Source organism: Cimex lectularius, unplaced genomic scaffold (assembly GCF_000648675.2).
Source record: "Cimex lectularius strain Harlan isolate CLEC.00 unplaced genomic scaffold, Clec_2.1 scaffold107, whole genome shotgun sequence".
NCBI classification, from domain to species: domain Eukaryota; kingdom Metazoa; phylum Arthropoda; class Insecta; order Hemiptera; family Cimicidae; genus Cimex; species Cimex lectularius.
The window spans coordinates 208,529-226,050 of NW_019392698.1; the positions used below are offsets into that span (position 1 = coordinate 208,529).

The window sequence follows — 17,522 nt, forward strand, 5'->3', positions numbered from 1 at the left end:
ATTTAAATTGTGCCCCCTAGGCTCAACCCTTAGACAATTCATATTTACATTTATCTTTCGACAAATATTTTGAACACTTGAGTATTTTAAACGTCAATAATGCACATGAAATAAAGTAATTTCCCAATTAATACACTTAATTTTTTTCATTTTAGGTTAGGTTATAAGTTATTAGGCATTACGATCATACGCATCGAGATCAATATTTATCTTTTGTGCACTTCATCCATCATCTCACAGTTTTGATAAGAGCTCCTCTATGTACCTTTTACGTATTGGCTTTTCCTCTTCCAGGAGTTCCTAATCCTCCATCTCTGCGTGCGAAGGGGTTCGCATCGACAGATGATCCGCTGTTCCTTCTCCTTCCTGCCTGTATCTGCGCAATTTTCTTTCAGCTCATACGAAATTATATTAGGTCTAAGGGTCAGGTTATGGGGTTAGGGTTAGAGTTAGGGATAGGTTGTGAAAGGGGATTATTCCCTCACTCTCTCTCTCTCTCTCTCTCTCTCTCTCTCTCTCTCCCTCTCTCTTTCTTTCTTGATTTCTTATTCATTCTCTGACGCTGTCATCTCTCGTATCTATCTCTCCATCACTTTCCCATTCACTTTCTCTCTCGTTGTCATCTCTCTCTCTCTCTCTCTCTCCCATTCACTCTGTCACGCTGCCATCTCTCTCTCTCTCTCTCTCTCTCTCTCACGCTCTCTCTCTTTCTCTCTCTCTCTCCCTCCCAATCACTCTCTCTCTCTCCCTCTCTCTCTTTCTCTCTCTCTCTTTCTCTCTCTCACGCTCTCCCTCTTTCTCCTCTCTCTCTCTCTCTCTCCCTCTTTCTATCTATCTATTCATCTATCTTTCTTTATCTCTCTCACTCTCTCTCTCTCTCCTCTCTCTCTCTCTCTCTCTCTCTCTCTCTCTCTCTCACGCTCTCTCTCTTTCTCTCTCTCTCTCCCTCCCAATCACTCTCTCTCTCTCTCCCCTTTCTCTCTCCCTCTCTCTCTTTCTTTCTTTCCAAATCTCTCTCTCACTCTCTCTCATCTTTCCCATTCACTCTCTTACGCTGCCATCTCTCTCTTTCTCTCTCTCTCTCTCGCTGTCGTCTTTTCTCTCTCTCTCTTTCTCTCTCACTCTCTCTCTATCTTTCCCATTCACTCTCTTACGCTGCCATCTCTCTCTTTCTCTCTCTCTCGCTGTCGTCTTTTCTCTCTCTCTCTCTCTCTCTCTCTCTCTCTCTCTCTTTTGTTATCTTTTTATATTTCTCTAACTCACAATATCTCTTGTGTTTTTATTGTTTCTTTCTTCCGTTTCCTTTTTTCGCACGAGCTTTCTGTCTCTTTTTATTTCCTCTCTGTCGTTTTGTGAGAGTTTTTGTTTTTCCTTGATTTATCAGTTCTCTGTATTTCAGTAGCTAGTCGACTATAATGTGATTAGTTTTAGTGTTTATGCTAATGATGTTCAGTTTTGACACTACACTCTTCGAATCGGTTACAACTGCTATCCTCCACACATTCTGGGCTTATTTTGTTCGCACTCGAAGGCTTAAGTAGGACCATGGATTCTACAGTAAAAATCAGGGCGTAATTAGGCCGGAAAAATTTTATTTGCAACACTAAACATATCATAATGTAAATAAATGTACCAGAATTTTCAAATCGTGTGAAAAGAATATAAAAGAAATCAGTTGATCTGTACATTACGTCAGTACAAAGGTAAATTGATAATCAATTTGTATTAAGGGAAGATACATATGTCCGACTTACCCCTTTGGCGGGGTTGCTGGGGGAAAAAAAGACCGTAGTCAAGGGGAAATAATGAACGAGGTGGGCCAGTTTATAGTCGTAACAGTAAAAAAGGTATGGTTACCATTGACTCTGTCAATTCTCCAGCTACCAAGCTCCTCCTCCTACTACCCTATCTTTTACGGGAATAAATCACGACATACATAACATCTAACATATCCGGTTATTTGAATTGTGAAAGTTTTACATGGTGATTTTATTCTTATGTCAGAATTTTTTAAAACTTTATTTCATCCTAATATACAGCTATCATTGTAAAAGTAAAAGGTTTTCCTAAATAGATATTTACATTGTTAAATATATTTGCATGACTTTACTTTTTGCAGACTTTTTACATCCACGAGGAATTCTGTTTTTGAACCTAATGAATGATAACAAAAAAAAAGATGTTTCATTTTGAGAAAAAACTGACTGTAAAGGACGTTCCCGGTTGTTTGTACTGTCCCTCATAACATTTCTCCTCCCTTTGCCTCTATCACTCCATCTCCCTGTCTTCCAGTCCCTTTTCTTCTATCTTTTCCCTAACGAATGTTTACATTCCTTTTCGTTTTTCCAGCGCAGCACTTTCCGATTCGAAACGTTTCCAACACGGGTACAGTTTGCATCTCGTCAACGTCTCTTTCGCATCCGCTCCTCCTAAAAGCCCCCTTTAAACTTTATTTGCTTTCCCCTTGTCTCTTATTCGCTAATGTCGCTCCATGTCATTAACACACGTAAAACACATATCCCCTAATACGTTTAAACACTATCTGTACATTAAGGCGCTTCTACTCGGGATAAGCCCATTAGCTCTCGTCACATCGGCAGGCTTCTAACTAGACACGAAATAACCTGTTCTCATTTTCAGGTGGAAACGTGGTCCAACGAATCTGTTGTCACCAGCGCCGTCATCTTCTCCCCCGCTCCTGAGGACGATGGGCATATTCTCAAATGCCAAGCTTTAAATCCGAGTATTCCATCTGCACCTATCGAAGACAGCATCACTCTCAACGTTGTCTGTAAGTAGAAATTAAATAATAATTATAGCTGCGAACACTCTGGTAATGTGAGATTTATTGTTATTAATTTCTGCAATGTAAACTAGCATTCAATATTACGTTTCAGTTGTCTCTTATTTTTTCCATTTTCTTTTTATTCTGTGCATTAAAAAATGTTTCTAAAAACGGTTATTAGCGTTCTACTATGAACAATACAATTTATTCAAAGTTTATCATCTTAATTCTTTTACATGTGTTTTCAAATTAAATATATCCTTTTACAAATCATTTTTTCCATGTTGTCAAATAAATTTACGTTTTGCAAATTAAATTCTTTTTTTGCAAGAAAAATTCACAATTTTACCCACAAAATTCACTCCTTTGCAAAGTAATTTATTCTTTATCTAATTACATTTTCTCTTTTGCAAATCAAATTTATAATTTGGCAAGTCAAATTCACTATTTTATCAATAAAATTTACCTTTTTGCAAAGTAAATTCATTCTTTTCCGAATTAAATAACCTCTTTTGCTACTCTAATTTACCATTTTTCCAAATCATATTCATTCCTTTGCTAGTCAATTTCACACTTTTACCAATGAAATTTCCCCTTTTGCGCAGTGAATTCATTCTTTTGCAAATTAAATACCCTCTTTTTAAATCAATTTGTTTCAAATTAAATTAATTCTTTTGCAAGTCAAATTCACACTTTTGCCAATAAAATTCACCCTTTTGCAAAGTAAATTCATTATTTTGCCAACTGAATTCATTCTTTTCCGAATTAAATACCTTCTTTCTTAAATCAAATTTACTTTCTTTCAAATTAAATTAATTCTTTCTTAAATCAAATTTACTTTCTTTCAAATTAAATTAATTCTTTTGCAAGTCACATTCACATTTTTACCAATACAATTCTCTGTTTTACCAAGTGAATTCATTCTTTTGCGAATTAAATACCCACTTTTTTAATTCAAATTTACTTTGTTTCAAATTAAATTAATTCTTTTGCAAGTCAAATTCACACTTTTGCCAATAAAATTCACCCTTTTGCAAAGTAAATTCATTCTTTTGCCAACTGCATTCATTCTTTTGCGAATTAAATACCTTCTTTCTTAAATCAAATTTACTTTCTTTCAAATTAAATTATTTGTTTTGCAGTCACATTCACATTTTTACCAATAAAATTCACTGTTTTATCAAATGAATTCAATCTTTTGCGAACTAAATACCCTCTTTTTTAATTCAAATTTACTTTGTTTCAAATTAAATTAATTATTTTGCAATAAAATTCACACTTTGCCAATAAAATTCACCCTTTTGCCAAGTGAATTCATTCTTTTGCAAATCAAATTTACCATTTTGCAAATTAAGTTTACTCTTTTGCAAATTTGCGAATTAAATTCGCGTTTTTTTTTCTTCAAATTAATTCCCTCATTTTCAAATAAATTTCATTATTTTGCAAATTCAATACCCTTGTTTGCCAATCAAATTACTCATTTGCAAATTAAATTCACTATTTTGCCAATAAAATTCACCCTTTTTTTTAAGTAATTTCTTTGTTTAAAATTGCACATAAATTCGCTATTTTGCCAATGAAATTCATCCTTTTGCAATGTAAATTCATTCTTTTGAAATTTAAGTTCCTTCTTTTACAAATAAATTGAATCACAAAATGGAATCGCAGATCTCTGTCCCGGTACCTCAGGGCTATAAGGATTTTTATGTTTATATAGGGTTAATGTATGTTTATGTTGACTTTGTGTTAATTTATTAGTACATATGTAATTTATTAGCGCGAAAGATTGTTGAACCCCACCCCAAGGAAACCCACTGGAGTGAGTGTGTAACATCTAGAAAGTAAAAGTAACTTATTAGCGAAATTGGAGTCGGTTTAATTCCGCCCCGAGTAATATCGAAGACTCTGGTGGAAAAATATTATGTTTGTGGTGATGTGTATATATATATATATATATATATATGTGTCTGATAACCTAAGGTACCTATGTAAAAGAGGCTAGTATTTTAGGACATCGAGGTAGTATATATAAAAGCAGAGTCAGTAACCAGATCGAGATGCTCAAATGGCTGCAGTTTAAAAAAATACACATGAAAGATCAAAAAAAGAAGGAAAATACACAGGCAGAGGGCCGGCGATGACAACTTTTTGTCAGCCCATAAACCTCCTACTTCCCAACTTTTTTGTCGACGGTCTTCATGAATGAAATCCATAATAATTGCAAAATGTTGAAAATAATAGACGATTTATTATTATATTTTCCTCCTTTCAACATTAAAATGTTACATATCCATATGTTTTCCTCTGTGGTTTGATTTGTTCAATTATCTTTGAAGCATCCGTTGCAGAATGCAATTGACATTTTAACGTTTGTCAACAGGTACCGCTATTTGTTGAATGTGCTTTCTTAGTTAACAACTCTCAGTTTGATTTTCTGTTTCGATTTGAACATGTTTTGAATTTCACATTTGATTGGGCGGTGATGGTTGAACTGTTGTCCTATGATCGGGCTGATGGCATTCCTCATCTTGTTTACTATGTATCACCGGCTCCAGTGTCGATTTTGTCGAACGGGCGGTGTGTTTCTTCAGCGTATCTTCTATGCATATTCAAAGACTAAACGCGTGAGCGGCCGGTTTTAAATTTCCATTTGTAAAATGAGGAGAATTTCATATTTCAGCCCTCATCGTTAATAAAGAATGCCAAACACACACTGATTGTAAATCATGCAAAATGGTTCCAGTCATGTCTGAGCTTTAAAGTAATAACAGCCTTCACATTTACAACATCGGAAGTCAAAGTCAATCAATGAATAATTAATCAATAGAGATTATAACGGTGATAGTGGTTTTTTTATTATTTCAACAGTAATAAGTTAACGTCTTATTATGGATAATTTTGAAGATTTCATCGAGTTTAAATTTTGTCAATACATTATTGTTTATTGATTTGACTTACTGCTCTTTTCTTTTCTGAAGAACAACATCGCTTTCAATTTCAACTTCATTATCTTTGTTTCGTTTAAATTATGTAAATAAATCCATTTTTTTTCTTCTTTCACACAATCATAATCGCACCCAGGCAAACATATTTAAATGAGAATCCCAGATTGCTTTTGTCTTTAAATAGTCTAGTATTAAATTTTGTCCATTTCATCGTCAATTAAGGCGACAGGGTTAAGACGGGTCGAGAGGTTGGTGTGAAACTTTTGGAATCGAGAACGGATCAGTTCGTTAATAAAAGGAATGTTGAGGTCGTTGTGGATAGTGAGGATAGTGACGTACTGAGGGGCTTTGTTGATTTATCGGGGACTTTTGATTGGAAGGGTAGGATGATATGGATGATCCTCTAAGTCTTCGTAGTTGTCCAAATTTTCTGTTGAGTTGTTATCTCTTAAGTCTTGTGTGGGGATTCTACGTCTATCTACATTTCTACGTCAGTCGGCTGTGATTCCATGCTGTCTCCGTATAGTCCTAAGTATTTGACTTGAATGAAAGTCGATATCTCTTTGTTGTACATGTACAATGAAGAAAACACGACTGCTTTTTTAATGTGAACGTACACTGACTTTATTTTTTCTTCACTCAATCTTGTCTTCTCATTTTTGCACCAGTCTTCTATAAACTCAAGGATGTTGTAGGTGGTAGCTTGCATAGGATTCGATTTAGAGGATAAAATTGTAGGATCGTCCGCAGTAGGTAGTGATGATAGCATTGGAGTGTGTAGGTCAGCATAAAATTATGTAAAGTATGGGACCAAGAATGCTCCCTTGTGGGACGTCGACTTGTATCGGTCTAACTTCTGAGAACTCACCCTGAAGCAGCGGTTAGGTAGGATTTCAAGATAACAATAAGAAGTGGCCAGGAATCGTTTAAGTTTATAAAGCGTGCCCGGGTGCTTAACCCTATCAAAAACCTGTGGTACATTTAGGAACACACCCAAACAATACTCTTTGTTTTCTAGAGCAGATAGACAACTCTGAAACCTTGTTGGTTTGTAGGATGATGTGGACGGATGCCGAATTGGTGAAAGAGGATTATTTTATGATCTACGATGGAGATTAAACGTTTTAAAATGAGTCTATAGTGGATTTTAGACATTGTAGGATGAAGGATGATGGATCTGTAGGTAGACATGTGGTTGGAGGTTTGTCAGCTTTAGGAATGAGAATAAAGACTGAATATTTCCATAAGAGAGAATAGTGAGTGGTTCGTAGGATGGTATTACTTATTGTGGTTAGAGAAACTATGACCTTTTGCAAAATAACGCCTTTTCAACAAATTCTAAAAGTGGAATAAAACTGGGTCAACGTTCTTCAACACTGCCTAATGTTACGGTTGGCATAAAAGGGGCGGATAAACCAATTCGACATTGGGAAAACGGCGTTTATAGGCTGTTTTCTTTGGGCCATATTCTTCTCAAAGGTGCTTTTTTTCTCTGTTTAAGCAGTAAAGAAATGATAGAAAAGTGGGAATGAACGAGCAATAAAAGTAAGAAAGCCGTGAGCAGAGTGGGCTGTAAAAGAAGTTACTTCAAATCATAAGTATACCTTCAGCTTCTAACGTGAAATGAAATTTCTTCCATTCACTGCCCCATAACATTCCCAACCGTTAGTGGAATTTGCACTTTGGACATTCTCCCCTCATGTTTAGCTATCGTTTATCATTGAAAAATCATAAATGTTTAAAGAAAGCTCTCAAGAAGGTAAACAGGGCGATATGCAATCGACATCACATGTCGAGAAAAGCTCAATTCAATCGGATCAATCATACTGAGTGGTTTTGTTCTCGTTGTCTTTTAAAAGTGTTTACGTACAGGGCCAGATGTTATAGCTGAGTACATTATATACTGTCATCATGACGAAAGATATTTCTGATATCCTTGTCCATTAAAGCAAGGTTGCCGTGAATTGTTCCGTAAACGACTGGATTAAAAGCGTTCAATGTGCATCTCCATAACGGCGCACAGTTTAGATTAGATTCTCATGACGCCAAGAAATTGCGTTTATGGGTGGCCTTTTAACGCCCTTTTAAAATAGCCATGGTATTTCATTTTCTGTCTCTGCATGTCTCTCTCTCACTCTCCCTCTCTCTCTCTCACTCTCTCTCCCTCTCTTTCTCTCTCTCTCTCTCTCTCTCTCTCTCTCTCTCTTTCTCACACACACACACACACAGAGTTGTTTTTTAATTTTTAGAAAAGAAATAGAACAAAATTATCGTTTTGTTACGCTTGTTCTTGAAAATTATAATATTTTCCAGGGCGTATTAATGTTTATCAACTGCGGTGAGGTTTTTTAAAAAACATGAAACGAATCAACCAGATTTTTGTTTACTTCGATGTTTTTTTAACAAACCTGGCTACAGATTGCAACAACAATTTGGAGAACAACGAGATAAATCTACAATGTTTGACAAGTATTTTTAGACATTACATATTTTACAATATAATTGGCAAAAATAAAGACGAAAAGGGTAAAGGAAATCGTATTATTGCAGAGCTTCTGATTATTGTATCCTCCTCATCTAAGTTGCATTGATATTACTTAAAAACATTATATTTAGTGGTCTGATTGACCAAATTACTTAATCTTTTTATGTAAGGTTTTGGTTGAAAAGAAAATCAGTGTTATGAGCGGGATTCGAACCCACGACCTTCGGCTCAATAAGACGCTGCTCTAACCACTTGAGCTATCGTGACTTCGATCCACCCAGTTCTATATAATTAATTTACCACTAATATTATTGAAGAAAAAAACAAAACGAAGTTCTGTTTTTTTAACTGACAAAACACCAGTTTTTTTTTAGTTTTTTTTTTTTTTTTAATTTAGTAGTTAGGCACTTCACTTTAATTCTCGTAAAACAATTATACTCTCTTAATACTCTTTTAACCCATTTTCCATTGAAAAACCTGTCGTAAAAATAAAGAAAGAATAATATAGGTTTTGCAAATTATATTTACCCTTTTATAAATTGAATTGATCATTCTAAAAACCAATTTCACCCTTTTCCAAATTAAATACATTCTTTTGCAAGTCAAATTCACTCTTTTGCCAATTAACTTCACTCTTTTGTAAATTTAATTCGCCGTTTTGTGAAAGAAATTCTCTTTTTGCAAACGAAATTTTCCCTTTTGCAAATCGATTTTGGAAATTAAATTCATTCGTTTGTAAATCAAATTTATCGTTTTGCAAACCTTTTGCAAATTTAATTTACCTTTTGCAAATCAGTACCATTTATTTACAAATCAAATTCTCCCTTTTGGAAATTAAATTCATTCGTTTGTAAATCAAATTTATCGTTTTGCAAACCTTTTGCAAATTAAATTCACCTTTTGCAAATCAGTACTATTTGTTTACAAATCAAATTCACCCTTTTGAAAATTAAATTCATTCTTTTGCAAATTAATTTCGTCCCTTTTGCAAATCAAATTTATTATTTCTCAAATCAAATTCATACTTTTGCAAATTAAATTTACCTCTTTGTAAAGTAAATTCACCTTTTGCAAATCAATTTCATCGTTTTGCTAATCAAATTCTTCCTTTCGCAAATCAGTTTCAACCTTTTGCAAATTAGATACAGTCTTTTGTAAATTGAATTCACTCCTTCTCCTGTAGATATCTATTTTATATGTATTTTATCTATTTCTGCATGTACCCACGTATTTCAACTTCCAAAGCACATCAAATGATGTTAATTCATTAGTAAGAAATCTAATATGAATGGTCGAATATAAATAATTTTAAAAAATAATCTAAAGTCGTGTTTTTCAAATTCAGGTTATAAACGCTTGATGTATTTGATTGTATAATGTACAACGTTGTAAATTAATTATACTTTTTATCTAAGGTCTTGATTGAGATGAAAAAGCTAGTGTCACGAGCGGGATTCGAACCCACGAACACTTGAGCTGTCGTGATTTCGATCCACTCGGACACTAAATCTTCATCTCAACCTGCAACATCTCGGATTTTACCAATTTTTTCCATATTTTCAAATATCTTGTAATCAGGATTCGAAGTGGCCACGAGGAGCTGTTAGCGAAGTATTTCTGTAATTAATATATTAATTCGTTTGAAATAGATAAATACAAAAAAATAGTAATTGGAGTTTGTGACTTGCATTATCTCAAGTTATTGCCTTTTAATCTCACTTAGGTTTTATGGTAAGGCAAAGAGAAAATATAAACACCCACCAGACAAAACAATTCAATGTTTCCCACTCTATGACATACTCTAGAACCTAAAAACTTCTTGATATTTGAGGCAGTATAATATAAATAAATTGATCCACTTATAACAGGGAACCTCTCACAAAAGCGCCATAATCCTGAGTCACGTATAGGTCAGATCGTAAGTCAAAAACCGGGTGGATTCCATGTGTTTTCCTCTCGTTTTTTCCCCCTTTTTTTCTCCCCTACGCTCAAAAGTAACAGTCGTTGTTGTTATCTTTATCCCGCTTTGACGTCCAGTCCCTAAATTACACGGAGTTTCAAGGACAGAAGTTTTTGAATTAAATGTCTTAATTACCCGGCCTCGTGAGCTAGGGCCAAAAAAGTTAACTGGCGTTTCAACCTGAATCAACATTTAGGCTCTCTGTTTTGTAACATCAGCAACACAGACACGACGACACTAAAAAGCCACTTAGAAAAATAATCTTTGGCCTGGAAGGGATAACAGCAAAACCGAGTATCTCCAACTAAAATGGCCTACCGATCTGTTAAAGAGATTTTTCCGTTTTGAATATAAACAATTTTATCCTGTAATAAATTTTTCATATACTTTCTTTACACATAGGAGGTAAGCATTTTTTTTAAATATTTTACGTTTTAGTGGTCAATTGACCAAGTTACTTCTTTCAATTAATTATTCTTTTTATGTAAGGTTTTGGTTGAGATAAAAAAAGTCAGTCTCACGAGCGGGATTCGAACCCACGACATTCGGCAAAATACGCCGCTACTCTACCACTTGAATTATCGTGACGTCGATGCACTCGGACACTAACTCCCCAACCCAACTTACAACCTTTCGAATTTAAAAATGGAAAAAAGGAGGGAAAATGATTTTAAAAAAATATTTTTGTTTTTTATTTAAAAATACCAAACTTCTTCCTGCGCCTTTTGGTATAAAAATTTTGCTATTGGCAAGTTTTAGTGAAAGCCTGAGTTGGCGATAGAGTAGATCTCATTCAGACCGTTTCCAGCTCAAAAATTAAAACAACATATTTCCCTTTATCGCCATACAAAACAATTTCACCAAAATGTTCAAGATTGCTTGTATTTTCACTGAAGAGGAGCAAGATGAACTCTGAGAAGCAGATAAAGAAAAGTCGTTGAAGTCGAAGAGTCCGGGTCTATATTTTCAGGCAAAACAATTGTTTCATGATATTTGTTTGCTTCTTAAAAGTATATTTTCTCTTCCTCATCATTAAAAAATAAAAACGCATAGTAATCGAGACACCAAGAACCCAACACGGTAAAAAAATAAACTTAAACCTTATGAAACTTGATGAAACGTAGCTACCTTGGAACAAACAGTTCTACATCGATGGTAAAATATCTTTTTTGATATTAGGTATCGATCGAGGCATAGACTTAATGAATTAAATAAAAATTATTTAAATACCGAAAACCGTCGTTGTTCAAAGAAGATGTAAATGCAGGAGTTCCACAAGGAACAGTACTTTGTCTAATTTTGTTTTTAATGTACAAGACTGATTTGTGTAAACTGGTCACCAAAAGTAGGCTTTGTGGATTTGCTGAAGATAGTTACTGATCATTTTCTTCTAGAAATAGATAAATAAGGAACAAGAATTTCAGAGCCGTGTGAATGTTTTATTTTAGTCCTGTGTGTGCGACCATGTACGGATCTAATATATCTAAGTCCAGATTCAAAGAATTCAACATCAACTTATTAATCAGAACGCCATGGTCCATTAAATCGAAAGGCTTTTTAATTTCCAGGTAATCTCTACCACTCAAACTTTCCATTATAAATTTAAACAAGTCGAACAAAGACACTCACCATAGGAAATAAGGTATAGCAGAGTAACAATCGCATAAATATTGAAATATTGAAATCGCATAAAAATTCATTGACATCCTGGCAATCAGTAGTTGCCAGGACGGCTCAAGACCTTACTATCGCGATCCGACCCAGTGACTCTAAACGAGCAATAAAGAATAGGTAAAACAAAAAAGTGGCAACGTCAGTGCACTGAATCGTTCGAGAAGCACTTACGCGTCAACAACACGATTGGGCCACGGTGATCCCCGGAGACGCTAAACAGCAGAAGAAGGATCATCCTAACCCCCATCCCCAATAAATTACCGGCAGACCTCGAGGATTACCCAACTCTGGTGGTGGCAGTCCGGGTCAGATCTGATCCCTACAGTCACCGAGGTTAGGTTCCGGGTGCTGTGAACAACTAGGTCAATTCGACACCCAACACATGCAGTTCCTAGATCCAAACCCATTCACACTCTCACTTATTCTTAAATACATTATTTTCTATTTACATATCTACACTAAGTTAAAATTTACACCTATTATACAACCGACCTAATTGAGGGTCGACGGTAACTCAATATTTCGCCATCAGATCTCTTACACTACACATTCATATCAGTTGTATGTTGCGGAAGGATAAGGTCAATTGGGGACGAGCTGGTGTTACGAATGTGATGTGAGGATTTGAATTGGAAGGATTGGGTGGTGTAAGGAGGACGATGAGTGTGTATGGACTGGACAAGAAGGCAACCTAGGAAATACTGTGCACGGAAGGAGAGGTAGAGCCAGGAAATTTGGTAATACAACCCCGACACCCGGGACCCCCGTGGGGTGCCGAACCCGAAACTTACGCTTCAATCGCGCGTCCCCACCCCCGAGAGATCACCGTATGCCACACAGCTGTAATCGAAGAAGGGAAGTATAAGGGAAGTTACAAGGAGTTTGCGGGCGGAGGAAAGTTAAGAAAAGCCAGACGAAATAGACTGAGGGAAGCAGTTCAATGGCGGGAACTTTGGGAAATGTGAGGATGCCAGGAAAGGTTTTGGTCAAAGACTACTCATAGTTTTTTAACCGAGGAGCAGAAGGGAATGAATTGAGGAGTTGTCTGACCCTATAATTATGGCGGTGTATTTGGACAGATTGAGGACTACGGAATTTTTATGTACCCATTCGTTGATGGAATTAAGGTCTTTTTGGATCTTGAGAATGACCGAGTGAAGATCGGAAGGGTGGAAAAATATGTATATTTGGGAGTCATCGGCGTATAGGTGGTAGTTACAGTACTGGATGGAGTCGGGCAGGTTGTTAATATAAATGGAAAAAAGGATAGAAAAGATGCCAGAGCCTTGGAGTGCCCCAGATTTTAATGGGACGATGGAAAAGGTAAGGTCATTGGGAAGGGAGACAGCTTGGTGGCGATTAGTAAGGTCAGAGTGGTACGAACGGATGATGCTGTCAACATGTCAACATTCTCTGTCGTGCTCGAGCATAATTCTTATATTAGGGTCATTCCTACTCGCTCCCTATATGGAGCAAAGGAATGACACACTTCAATTTTGTGGAACATATTGAGCAACCCAGTCATACACTGAGGCTTTGGCCAAAAAGTAAGTGTCCGTGTGTCAACCGCGTATGGCCAATTCTAAGTCGGGTTTAGATGATCCTTCTTCTGCGGTTTAGATTCTCCGGGGACCACCTACCAATCGAACCTGTGACGCGTATGAAGACGAAGCGAAAACCGTGATAACCCCACCTAAGTTCAAACAACATAGCGAAATATAGATATTGCGGTGTAGTCGATTTGGCCAGGGTCGCCAGATCGTCTACTAAGTTTTATTAAATCTTACTTATTTGATGGCAACAAAGAACTAAAATAAAACACAAGTAAGTGAATATATTTTTTATAGTGTCAGCGTACGATTCGTTATATTGGAAAAATCACATAATAATTTAAGGGAGCAATAAATCCCAGTAGAGATTGATCTTACATCGTCGTTATTGCGTTTATATCCTTTCTAATCTTTTGTAACACGGCCAACTTTTTAGTACACTGGTATTTGTTATGTTCTAACGTAAAGATAATAAAGATAGGTACAGTGAAAAATATACCACAGTGCTCTCGATCGTAATTGTACACATTAATATTCAAGTTTCCAACTTTGAGTGTCATGCTTACTTTTTCCTTTTTATACAAACATAAATCCACGCAGAACATTAACCCAAGCGTACTGTTCTGTCGATTGTCGAGAAAAAAGTTTTAATTTATTTGAGGGATCTTGATGATCTAGAGGCAATTTCTATTCATAAATTTATTCCCCCCCCCCCGGTCAAACACAAGAGCTTTTCTTTGAGGAAGATTGAGTAAGTAGAAATGAAATTACGAGCTTAAACTTTATAACCTGGGCCGCTCTCACGCAAAACTCTGTGACTGATATTCAAGTAATCCATTAGGGTCCTATTTTACGAGATTTGGTCATTTTCTTCTTTTTTTTATTTCTTCATCTTCTACATTTTACCTTTCTCCCTTTTTGCTTTTCACACTTTTTGGTTTTGTAATGAAGGAGAGGATACAAGTTCGAGGAAGGGCGGTGTTTATAAAGAAAAATTAAAGTCCGACTGAAAATGCTTAAAACTTAAGTAAAGAACACTAAAACTATTTTGCAAGAATGTTTGGTTCTTCTAAATAAACTGATAAAGCCCGTCAACTAGAGCCTAAACCAAATCCAATGAGTTTTTTTTTACGATAAATGCATCTCGGGGCAAAAGGAAATTGTTGCGTTTTGTAAAATAAAGTTCAATAACATGGAAAAAAGCTATACGTGACTTCCATCACAAAAATACACCCCCTTTAAATTCTTCCCTTGTAAAGAAAAACAAGATAATTGCGGAATAAAATTGAGGAAGTTTGTTGCGTTAATCCCCCGTCGAAATTTGTTTAAAATTATCGGAGAAAAACGTCGAAGCGCATAAATTATTTTCAAACCCGACAACCCATGGTATCTTCTACTTCCTAGGCAGTTATTCCATCTACCGATTATTAAACATCACTGAGGATCATAAATAAACTGTATTTTATCTATCTAGAATTAGACTGACTAACATTTCTGGAAAGTTGTTAAGACTAAGCATAATTAATCTAAGAAAAATTTCAAACACTTTCACAACTACCTGGTTAAAAAAATCAATCAAAATATCTTAAAAGTTAACTAGTAATCTCGTATATCCCACTCAGAAGGTAACAATTAAGAAAGCAAAGTCAATTACACCCTCAAAAAAATGGGAAAAACAGAAAGAGAAACCTTTCTCACGAAGAGGTAGTACCATCGAGACATATCCTAATTGAGTGTACTGCCAATAGAACAGTACCATAGAACTTTTAGATTGCAGTGGAAGGACAAGAGTCTTGGCCCTGAAGAAGGTAAAGAATAGGAAACGACCAAGAATGTTCCCTTGTGGGACCCTAGTTCGGATCTGTCTTGCCTATGAGAACTGCATGGCCCGATCTGTTTGCCTCCTCGGTCACCCGATTTAACTCCGCTTGAGCATCTTTTGCAGTGCCATTTGATGATGTAATTTTTCAGGGTATGGTATACTGCGCCCTTTAAGCGCTATTGTATCCCCGTTCTCTGCCTAAAGCACATCGGTGAGTCCTATTTCATCAAGAAACTTGATTAATAGGCCCGGTTTCGGTGGTTGAAGCTCGTCTATGGTCACATTATACATCCCAAAACATTTCCTTCTGCGGGCTAATGTAGCACCGCAGTTTGTTAGTAAATGTGTTGGTGTCTATTCTGCCTCCTTGCAGAATCTACATGTGCCACCTTGGATCGTACCAATTTTCTTTAAGTGTCCGTTTATTCTGCAGTGTCCTGTTAGGAATCCTGTTAGGATTCGCAGTCTGTTCCTGCTTCCTTTGACACATTCTGTGATTTCTTTCTTACCAAAATTGGTTAGATGTTTCTTGGATTGTTTGTGTCCAATGAGTGAATTCCATTGTTCCTTCATTTTCTTTTTGTCCTTCTGTCTGAGATATTCGTTAATAGTGTGGATTCCTATGCCACAGAAGGGTTCGGGTCCTATCACCGGTGTGGCAGCCCCTTTCCTTGCAAGAGTGTCCGCTTTCTCGTTGCCTTCTACTCCCATATGTCCTGGGGCTTAGTAGAGGCTTGCAGTGCCATTTAAAAAAACAGTGTCTACACCAATTACAGCCCTGCATCCTCAATTGAAGAACTGCGGAAAATGGTAGAAAATGCATGTCAATCCATCTCCCCTGACACCGGTGAAAAGTGGTCAAAATGAGCAAATCTCTGCATCTTTACGCAAGGCAAGCAGTTCGAACATGAAATGTGATTAATAAATAGTAAACCAAATGACTTTTTTTTTACTTTTCCCATGATTCTCATTTTTGACCAACGTAAAGTCCGATTGCACCATTGTTTTCAACATAAAAAATCCTTTAAAATGATCTGTCAGGATGTATAGGGTCGTATTTGAAATTTTGAAGGTAAACTGGGCCGGAGGTACCCCCACAAAGTGGTAAAAATTTGAAACTAGGCTAAAAAAGATTAAGCTCGTATTTTGTATTTTTTGGTAGCGTCATTGGTTCAAGAACAATTCAGCCGGGCCATGTATGAAGGAAGCCCGGTATAATTAAGCTGTATCAGTTAGTTTTATTAATAAATATATTCATGTTAAAGTAGTATAAACCTTGCAAAAAAAATAATATAAAGAAATGTGTGGTGATTAATGACCGTTAATTGATATTTATTTATTGTAGAAATCGTGAGATGCGGTCTGGTGTGATGTAGGTTTCAGAAAAACATTTTCTTTATCGTGCCAACGTTTCGATCTTTATTGAGATCATCTTCAGGNCCCAACAATTTAGCTTTCCTTTTCCTATTTATCCGTTTCTATATAATCCTGAAAGGATAATCTGGCCGAACCATTACCCACACATTTTTTCCCTTCGTCGGCTCGTTTCACCTCAAAGAAGCCGACGCCTTATACAAAAATGTCTTTTCTATACCGACATCCTTCCTCACCCCTTCAAAATCCAACGTATAAAACACAAAATAGCAAAATCTCACTGGCGCTCTCGACATGACACGCAAGAATGGCACAATTACACAGAAGACAAACACTTTGAGTGAGTAGAAATACTTTGATTGAATATATAAAATATATTTTGCATTGTATAAATTCACTTTTCCACATCCAAAATAAAATTGTAATATGTAAACAATGTTTGTAAATCCCAGGCCCTGAAGATGATCTCAATAAAGATCGAAACGTTGGCAGGATAAAGAAAATGTTTTTCTGAAACCTACATCACACCAGACCGCATCTCACGATTTCTAAATAAATATAAAGAAACATAAATAAATAAAATTCTCCTCGTAACCTCGTAAGTTTAAATTACACTAAACATAACTTACAGAACATATTTAGCTAAATAATGAAAACAATTCTAGTTTAAAAAATTACTAAAAAATGCTGGATTTCATTTTTTGTTCGAATATCGCTTTCTCTCTCGCCCTTTTTCCATTGCTAAGCTGGCAGACGTCATCAGCTGTAAGTAAGTGATCATTGTTTCCAGAGTCAACCCACTCGACGTAGATAACAATACTTTCAATTTCGTAAAAGCTCTCTCCTCTCCAAAAACAAAAATGGATTTCGAGCTCGTTGAAAGTCATTACAATGATTCTAAGAAAGAAAGGGAAAATAATATAAGCG

The 17,522-nt window shown here is 35.9% G+C and overlaps 1 protein-coding gene across 1 annotated transcript in view; it reads left to right on the plus strand.

Annotated features, from left to right (window-relative positions):
- The window catches only part of LOC106664685 (hemicentin-1-like), a 173,049-nt gene that overhangs the window by 74,157 nt on the left and 81,370 nt on the right, over positions 1–17,522 (plus strand). Inside the window, exon 5 of the mRNA XM_024226071.1 lies at positions 2,641–2,791. Within this exon, the coding sequence (XP_024081839.1) occupies positions 2,641–2,791 (151 nt within the window). The remainder of the gene's footprint in view (positions 1–2,640; positions 2,792–17,522) is intronic.